This window comes from Mus caroli, chromosome 10, assembly GCF_900094665.2.
Source record: "Mus caroli chromosome 10, CAROLI_EIJ_v1.1, whole genome shotgun sequence".
NCBI classification, from domain to species: domain Eukaryota; kingdom Metazoa; phylum Chordata; class Mammalia; order Rodentia; family Muridae; genus Mus; species Mus caroli.
The window spans coordinates 74,896,371-74,904,735 of NC_034579.1; the positions used below are offsets into that span (position 1 = coordinate 74,896,371).

The window sequence follows — 8,365 nt, forward strand, 5'->3', positions numbered from 1 at the left end:
CTCTGGCTCTGTCTCTGGCTCTGGCTCTGGCTCTGGCTCTGGCTCTGGCTCTGGCTCTGGCTCTGGCTCTGGCTCTGGCTCTGGCTCTGGCTCTGGCTCGACAGCAGGGGGATTCTGACCTACAACATTGATAAAGTTGCTAGGGTCTCGGTCAGAGTGTCAAAAGCAAAGTCCCAAGGGTGCATGCACTCTGCGGCAGGGCCTTTTCCTGGGGTGCGGGTGGGAGTGCCTGAGGTCCTGTCTCTGCAGCACCAAAGTGGAGCGGGTGCAGGCGCACCTGGGCACCGTGTCCCTGCTGGGTGTCGGCGGGAGCCCCGTGAAGCTGGGGCTCCGAAGGGTGGCCCTGCATCCCCGCTACAACCCAGGAATCCTGGACTTTGATGTGGCCCTGCTGGAGTTAGCCCAGCCATTGGTCTTCAACAAGTACATCCAACCGGTTTGTCTCCCCCTGGCCATCCACAAGTTCCCTGTTGGCCGGAAGTGTATGATCTCTGGCTGGGGCAACATGCAGGAGGGAAATGGTGAGCAGGTCCCAGGGAGGGAATTACTACTTTATCTCCAGGGCCTGGCCTGGGAGGGATGCTGCGGCTTGGCTTCCCTCAGCTGGGTCCTAAACTACTCATTATTCTGTGCCGACCCGACAACCTAATCCTAAGTGTCCCTCCACGTCTCCTAGGGTCTACAGATGGGCCCTTACGTGTGTGTATAAATAAAGTTTTATCAGCACAAGGGCCATACATTCATACGTCCACGGCTGCAAAAACATCTGTGCTGACCCAGTAACCTTTAGTTTCATAGACCTGAGCCACCAGCCTCTTACTATGCCAGAAATCACATGGAGCCCACTGACTGGGTATAAACCAGGCTTTATTGCCCTATGGGCCCTGCACATCCATTCACTAACAGGATATCTTATCCCTGGCTTTTCTTTCACACGGCTGAAACAGTAACAGCCAGTAACATTCTAGTCCTTTACGGACAACTTTGTCAAAATGGGAATGGTGCCTACACCACTACAGCACTCAGGGACAGAGGCAGGAGCATCCTAGATTTAAGGCCAGCCTGGGCTACATAGTGAAACCCTTTTAAAAAAATGCAAGAATTGGGGTGTGCTGAGCACTTGGTTAGTATGTGCAAAGGTCCTGGGTTCCACCCCAGCCCCACAAGGAGAAATGAAATTCCTGTGAAAGCTAGGTGTGGGGGCAGAGAGGCAGAGGCAGGAGGATCTCAGTGAGTTCCAGGACAGCCAGAGCTACACAGTGAGACCATGTCTTAAACAAGTTAGAAATTCGTGTGGGCTCTGCTGGCTGGTCTCAGGGTACAGACAGTGCCTGCTGGCCCTGCATGATGACCTCTTTCCTGGCAGCCACCAAGCCCGACATCTTGCAGAAGGCATCCGTGGGTATCATAGAGCAGAAGATGTGTGGGGCTCTATACAACTTCTCCCTCACTGACCGCATGCTCTGCGCTGGCTTCCTGGAGGGCAGAGTTGACTCCTGCCAGGTGGGTGCCATAGGGATGCCCCGCCCCCCGTTCCTACCTGGGCTCTAGGAGCTCAGTGGTGAGCACTTGCCTAGCGTGTTTGAGGCCCTGGGTTCCATCCCCAGTACCGAAAAAGGGAAAACAAGAATGCTTGATGATCGGGCAGTGGCGGCACACACCTTTAATCCCAGCACTTGGGAGGGAGACACAGGTGAATCTCTGTGAGTTCAAGGCCAGCCCGGTCTACAGAGTGAGTTCCAGGACAGCCAGGAATACACAGAGACACCCTGTCTCAGAAAAAAAAAAAATGTGAAGGATCAGAGAAGGAAAGGAATCTGCCGAAGGTCACACAGCCAAGCCTGAATGTGAAACCTGATGTTTAATGGGAGTGGAACCTTTTTGTTCCTTGGATGGGTGTCCCACAAAGGCCTGTTGGTATCCTCCTGCAGGGTGATTCTGGTGGCCCCTTGGCATGTGAAGAGACACCTGGTGTCTTTTACCTGGCTGGCATCGTGAGCTGGGGCATTGGCTGTGCCCAGGCTAAGAAGCCTGGTGTATATGCACGAATCACACGCCTCAAGGACTGGATCCTGAAAGCCATGTCCTCAGAACCCAGCTCCATGGCTCGCCCCCACACCTCCAGCACACGGCTCAACCCTAGTGAGCCCCCCAAAACTACAGCTGCTGGCCTCATTATCCCAGAGGCCACCACCAGCAGACTTGCTACCCCCAGGGCCACCATCAGAGTAACCACTAGACCACTCAACACAACACTGTCTGCCAGGAGTACCACCACCAGGGGACAGACAGCAGCCCCAAGTGCCCCGGGCACCACCGTACACTCTCACCTGCCAGGTACGGTAACTCAGGCCCGGACTGACTCTCACGGCACGATGGTGCTGAAGACCATCCGGAGCTGGAGTCCGATGTCTGGGTCCTGTGGCAGCCTGCCCAGCCTGCAGAAGGCACTCTGCCCATGGTGCTGTCTGTGTCTGTTTGCTGACATCTTCTGTCCATTTATTTGTGTGTGCACACGTGTGCATGCAGAGGCCAGAGGAGGGCCTCCATATCCCACTTCACCAAGAATGTGAACACTGTCCTCTGTCACACTCCACAGTGCTCCTCCGAGGCAAGGCTCCTCATTGTACCTGCAGCCTCTGCAGCAGCTGGCAAGTCCCAGCCAGCCTCCTGCCTTTGCCACCATCCGTGCTTGGGTCAAAGGCTTGCACACAACCATGCCCACTGACCCATCTCTCCAGCTTCTATTTCTTTTAGTATTGTCAAGTACTCTCCTGGACTAGGACCTACTCAGTAGCTGAGGCTGACCTTGAACTCCTGTTCCTCTTGATGGCTGGGCCTAAAGGCAAACACGTGTCACCTCATCTACTTGACAGGAGCATCACAAGTTCAAGGCCAGCCTGGGCTGTGAGGAGCTTTTAGGGCTATTGTGATCAATTTAGTGAGAGTTCCTCTAACCAGCAAACACTAAGGACTGGAGCTCTGCCTAGAATCCTGCCCCACAGGATTGGGGTGTGGTCAGGGTGGAACCTCTGCTCAGAATCCCCCAGTGAGGGACTGGAAGCGTGGTCCGGCCCAGTTTTGGAGTCCAGGAGTGTTCAAATAAAATTTAAAAAAAAAAAAAGAGGAGAGCAATACCCAGAGGGAGGGAGAGCGAATGGGACGGCTGGAGAGAGGAGTAGTGCCTCAGCTGAGCCTCTGGGTGTGGTTCCACATACCATAAGTCTTGGAGGCTGAGGCAGGAGAATTGCTTGGACTTTCAGGCCTTTCTGGATGCATGTGTAGGGAGATCGTGTCTCAAAACCCCAACATTTTACAACAGCTGGGAAAAGTAGACTGTCTAGAGAGGGGAGGACGTGACCGGTGTATGCTTTGTGTGGTCGGGTCTTACCCCACCCCACCAGCATCTGTGAGTGCGGCATGAACAGAGAGGAGAGCTGGTGACGGGGTTGTGTTTGTTTCTACCTCCCACTGTACTACAAGTGCCTCCCACATCCAGGCACCCCAGCTGTAAATCCCTGCTGTGGGGACGCTTGCCCAGGGTGAGTTCCCAAAGGGTCCTAGGCTAGACCTTTCTCACCCCTTTCTCTCATTACTGTTGGGGTGCTGCTCCTAATGTCACTGGGCCAGCGAGGATGTTCCTCCACTTGAAGCAATATGGAGGCGGTATTGAGTGGCTTTGAAATAGCAGATGGAGTCAGGACTACATGAGAGGTAGTGGGCCCTTGGGGTCACAGCAGGGCCTCTACGGGAAGCCCCGCGCCTTGGGAGACCCCACACCTGAGCGACCTGGCAGATGAGTACTGGCTTCCCCAGCCTGGCCTTCAGCTCAGTCTGACCCTGACCCAGGTGACTGCGGTGGCCTGGGAGCTCCCGGCCAGAAACCCCGGGAGACCCTAAGGTGGGACTCTGGCTCCGGGAGCCAGTGCCCGAGGCTTACTTAGGAAGGAGGCAGTGCACGCTGAGTTCCGAAATCACTCTCCTGAGTTCCCACTCCTCCGATGGGGCCTTAGATGTCTTTCTTTCCCTGGGCTCCTTTTGTATTGGTTGAGGGTGGGCCAGGAAGAGACTCGGACCTAATGTCCCGGTGGTGGCCAGTGGCTGGGAAAGAGGCACCAGTTGGGTGTTATATGAAGCCACCCTCTGACCCTCCCACAGGGCACAGGGTGCTGGGTTGGGGTCCCAGCCTCGGGGTGGGTAGGAGGAAGACCCTCTGCACCAGGCTCACCATACTTGCTCTTCCACAGATTGTGGCCTGGCACCCCCCGGGGCCCTGACCCGGATAGTGGGCGGCAGCGCAGCCTCGCTTGGGGAGTGGCCCTGGCAAGTGAGCCTGTGGCTGCGGCGCAGGGAGCACCGGTGTGGGGCGGTACTGGTGGCCGAGAGGTGGCTTCTGTCTGCAGCACACTGTTTCGACATGTAAGTCCTGCCCTGGGTGCAGGAAACCACCTGCCCTTCCCCAATCCACCTCTGCAATTTGGCCCCTGTTCCCAAGGCCACCGAAGAGAAGGCACGGTCCCTCCTTGGCAGGGTTAAGGGACCCTCAACATGTGCTCATGTGCCTATTGGTCACAAGGTGAAAGGGACTGATTGTCCCATGCTGTGAAGGACCCAAGAGGGAGACTGCACTCTGGAAAGTTGAGCACCCAGAGCCCTGGTAGAAATGACTGGGGCTGCTGGTGTTCCCTCAGGGGTGTGTGTGTTGTCCCCATTTCCCTTAGTTGACCTAGTGGGAGTCCAGAGCCTTGACATTCAATTCTGCAGAGAGTGTGTGAGGCAGTTGGTGGTGTCCCCTCAGAGGGACACCCCTCCTGGCTGGGTGAGCCTGAGTTGGGCAGGGGGCAGAGCATCCCATTTCCAGTGGGACGGTGTCTCAGGCAGGCGTGGGGCTCTGGCATTGCCCACACATACGCGCACCCTGCAGCTATGGGGACCCCATGCAGTGGGCGGCCTTCCTGGGCACCCCATTCCTGAGCAGCGCGGAGGGCCAGTTGGAGCGCGTGGCACGCATCTATCGCCACCCATTCTACAACATCTACACACTGGACTATGACGTGGCGCTGCTGGAGCTGGCGGGACCCGTGCGCCGCAGCCGCTTGGTGCGACCTATCTGCCTACCAGGTCCCGCAAGGCCCCCTGATGGCGCGCGATGCGTCATCACCGGCTGGGGATCGCTGCGCGAGGGAGGTAGGCACGCAAGCGTCCGGCGCAGCGCAGGGGGCGTTGGAGGCACTCCCCACCCACACCTATCCCCGGATCCCACAGGCTCCATGGCGCGGCAGCTGCAGAAGGCTGCAGTGAGGGTCCTCAGTGAACAGACATGTCGCCGCTTCTACCCGGTGCAGATCAGCAGCCGTATGTTGTGCGCAGGCTTCCCACAGGGTGGCGTGGACAGCTGCTCGGTGAGTGGAGACAGGGCTTCTCTTAGTCCATGTATGTAGTCCAGGCAGGCCCGAAGTCCTGCACCACCACTGTCCTTTGAATCTTTCTGTCTCATCTCCAGTGCGCTGGCAGCACACGCATTCGCCACACTTGGCGTTTCACGTGGGTTTTGGGATTTAACTTGGGTCCTCGCGCTTGTGTGACAAGCCATCTTCCTACTGAGCCTGCCCAAGTCACCCCAGCCCACCTGACTCTGGGGACATCACATTTCACAACTGCACGTTCAGAGAAAACATGTGGTTTCCCAACCTCACATCCTACTGGAGGGTCCAGGCAGGGCAATTATGGAGTTTGAGACCAGCTCGCCCCAACAACACATACACAGATGTGTTTCGGTACAGGGAGATCACTGTTTTATGCGGTGCTTGCTGTGCAAATAGGAAGACTGAACATAGATCCCCAGGAGTCATATAAAAAGCCGGTGCTTACAGACTATGTGTGCTTGTCACTCCATTCTGTGCGGGTAGCAACAGGGGGAATAGTGGGGACCTGGCCACCACCTACTTCCAGGTTCACAGAGAGGCCCCGTGTCACCCGTGTCAGTGGAATGGAGTGGAAAACAACAGATAACCACTTAGCACCCTGCTCTGGCCTGCACATGCACAGCACGCACACACGTTGGTCCTTGGGACAAGGGCCCTGCAGAGGCAATGCCAGTGCAAATAATGAAGCAAATCAGCACTGAACCCATTCCCCACATGGCAAAAGCGAGGCTCTTGGCAGCCTCTCTTCCGCTCAGGGGCCTTTTGAGTGCCCAACAGAGAGGTGCAGTTGCAGGAGTCATGCCTACTCCTGAGGGCTGCTCATCTGGTCTGAGGACACTCTCTCCTTCAGGGTGATGCAGGGGGACCCCTGGCCTGCAGGGAGCCATCTGGCCAATGGGTGCTAACTGGGGTCACCAGCTGGGGCTACGGCTGTGGCAGGCCCCACTTCCCAGGTGTCTACACTCGAGTGGCTGCTGTGCTGGGATGGATAGGCCAGAACATCCAGGAATGATTGCCCTGTGGCTAGCAACCCAAGCTTGGACTAAGAAACACAGCTACCGGCCACCCACCCCACGCTGAGGAGTTGGTAGCAGACAAACATGGGAGTCCGATGGGAACTAGCTGTGACTGTGTATATTGTTCCAATAAACAGAGTCCTTTCTCCTACTGGCTCAGAGCCTCTGTCGAAGCCACGAGTCTCCAGGAGCAGGGCATGTCTCCAACTCGGGCTCCTTTGGTGCTTATGTTTTGGTGGGACAGAGTCTCATGTACCAATCCTCTTGCCTCCACACTTAACCCACCCTCAAGTGCTGGGCTGACAGGTGTGCACCACACTTGGTTTATTCAGAGTTGAGGTCGGCACCCTGGGCCTCATGCATGACAGGTGAGGGCTACATGAAGCCTTGCTTCTTACCCTCAGCTGGTCTCCCTGGGATGACCAAACACCTGAGACCATGCTCCGGATTCCCTGAGAGCCAGCAGCCCACTGACCCCAAGGGGAAAGATACCCTGGGAGGTCTGGGCCTACTCAGGGGAAGGGACCTGAAGCAGTGAGGTGACACGCCTGCTTTACTGCCCCAGCAGCGATTTATTGGCCTGCTCTCCTGAGGTCACAGGTCAGTGGGGCCAGCCAGATCCCCGTGCTCTGTCGGGTCCTCACTCTTCTGAGACTGAGCTGGACGCAGCAATCCAGGGGAGAGGCCTCGATCCTCAGGCCCTCCATGCTGCCAGACTTCGGGGCAGCTAGGAGGAGACAACCTAACTGGCGGGGAAAACAGTTCCGACCATAAAAGCACGGTGTCCCGAGGCACAGGTCCCGGTCACATGTTGGCTCGTTCCCGCTGCAGTCGAGAGTTGTAGGCGCGGGACACGGTGTTCCAGGCGTCCATGTAGCGGTCCATGCACATGGCGATGCATTTCTGCAAAGCGTGGAGGGGGATCCCTGACTGACGGTCACACGACCCGAGGACCACCCATGAAGGCTGGACCGATCTAGGCAGAAGCCCGGTCCTCACCCCGCGCACGCGCACAACTTCCTCAGTAGCTATGGCTAGAGGCCGCGCACGCGCACATTTCTCAACCTCCTAGACGCTCCTGACCCCGCGCCCCTCACCACCCCGGGTTCCTGGGATGTCTCACCTGCTCCGAGTTATCCAAGGAGCCCCCGGGCTTCCCGATGCACTTCCGGAAACACTTGTCCGTCATTCTCTGTGAACACATGCGAGGTCTCAGCGGGGACTCACCCGGGGAACCCCGCCACCAACCCCGGCGCGCCCCGCACCTGGAGCAGCTCCTGCGCGTTGGCCACGGCGATCTGCACTTTCACCTGCTCCATAATGGCCCCCGGGTCCAGCTTCCCGCCACCCGTGCCGCCAAAGTCCGAGCCGAAGCCGCTGTCCATGGCTGCTCAGTCAACCGGGCCGCGGTCGCGCGCGCCGACCGTACGCCCCGGAAGCCAAGCTAGGGCACCACGGGAAACAGAGGCTGAGTCAATTCCCACAAGGCGGCGCGCGCCGTCAGCAGTCTGACAAAGCTGCGGCCTGAGTCACCATGGAAACAAGTCAAACTACACCTCCCACAAACCCGTGCGCGCCGTGCACTCTGACCGCGGAGGCTCTATGGGAAACTGCACACTCCTGCTCCCACAAGGCTGTGCGCGCCGTCCCTAAGCACTATCCTTTGGCTTCTAGAAAGGAAGGAAACCCGAACCACAATTCCCAGAAGGCTGTGCAACTTCCCGCGTGAGCCCACTGACTTTTGACTCCCTGGCAAGGGCTGGGCCAGGGTCATTTTGTCCGGGACCTCCCCGCTGCGCATGCGTACAGTATAAAATCCTCGCTCCTAGCCGGGCGTGGTGGCGCACGCCTTTAATCCCAGCACTCGGGAGGCAGAGGCAGGCGGATTTCTGAGTTCGAGGCCAGCCTGGTCTACAAAGTGAG

At 57.6% G+C, this 8,365-nt stretch overlaps 2 protein-coding genes across 3 annotated transcripts in view; one reads left to right on the top strand and one right to left on the bottom strand.

Moving 5' to 3' along the window:
* Tmprss9 (transmembrane serine protease 9) overlaps window positions 1-6,592 on the top strand; it is a 20,085-nt gene extending 13,493 nt beyond the window's left edge. Inside the window, exons 12-18 of one of the 2 annotated variants that reach the window (XM_021174319.1) lie at window positions 250-521; window positions 1,367-1,503; window positions 1,932-2,337; window positions 4,248-4,419; window positions 4,925-5,187; window positions 5,266-5,402; window positions 6,277-6,592. In XM_021174319.1, the coding sequence (XP_021029978.1) occupies window positions 250-521; window positions 1,367-1,503; window positions 1,932-2,337; window positions 4,248-4,419; window positions 4,925-5,187; window positions 5,266-5,402; window positions 6,277-6,438 (1,549 nt within the window). In that variant the 3' untranslated portion in view covers window positions 6,439-6,592. The remainder of the gene's footprint in view (window positions 1-249; window positions 522-1,366; window positions 1,504-1,931; window positions 2,338-4,247; window positions 4,420-4,924; window positions 5,188-5,265; window positions 5,403-6,276) is intronic. The other variant, XM_021174320.1, reaches the window with a different exon arrangement.
* Window positions 6,593-6,994: 402 nt separating this feature from the next.
* Timm13 (translocase of inner mitochondrial membrane 13) lies at window positions 6,995-8,053 on the bottom strand. Its single transcript, XM_021174322.2, has 3 exons — window positions 7,708-8,053; window positions 7,566-7,634; window positions 6,995-7,345 (listed from the first exon to the last, which is right to left on the bottom strand). Exons 1-3 carry the CDS (start codon window positions 7,825-7,827, stop codon window positions 7,247-7,249), a joined length of 288 nt encoding a protein of 95 aa, XP_021029981.1. The 5' UTR covers window positions 7,828-8,053; the 3' UTR covers window positions 6,995-7,246.
* Between the last annotated feature and the right edge of the window lie 312 nt (window positions 8,054-8,365).

Excerpts from the sequence above, each read along its gene's own strand:
- Timm13 (XM_021174322.2), bottom strand. The coding sequence starts at position 7,827 with ATGGACAGCGGCTTCGGCTCGGACTTTGGCGGCACGGGTGGCGGGAAG. Across the intron at positions 7,635-7,707 it reads ACGCGCAGGAGCTGCTCCAG|AGAATGACGGACAAGTGTTT; the intron begins GTGCGGGGCGCG and ends ATGTGTTCACAG. Across the intron at positions 7,346-7,565 it reads CCTTGGATAACTCGGAGCAG|AAATGCATCGCCATGTGCAT; the intron begins GTGAGACATCCC and ends CACGCTTTGCAG.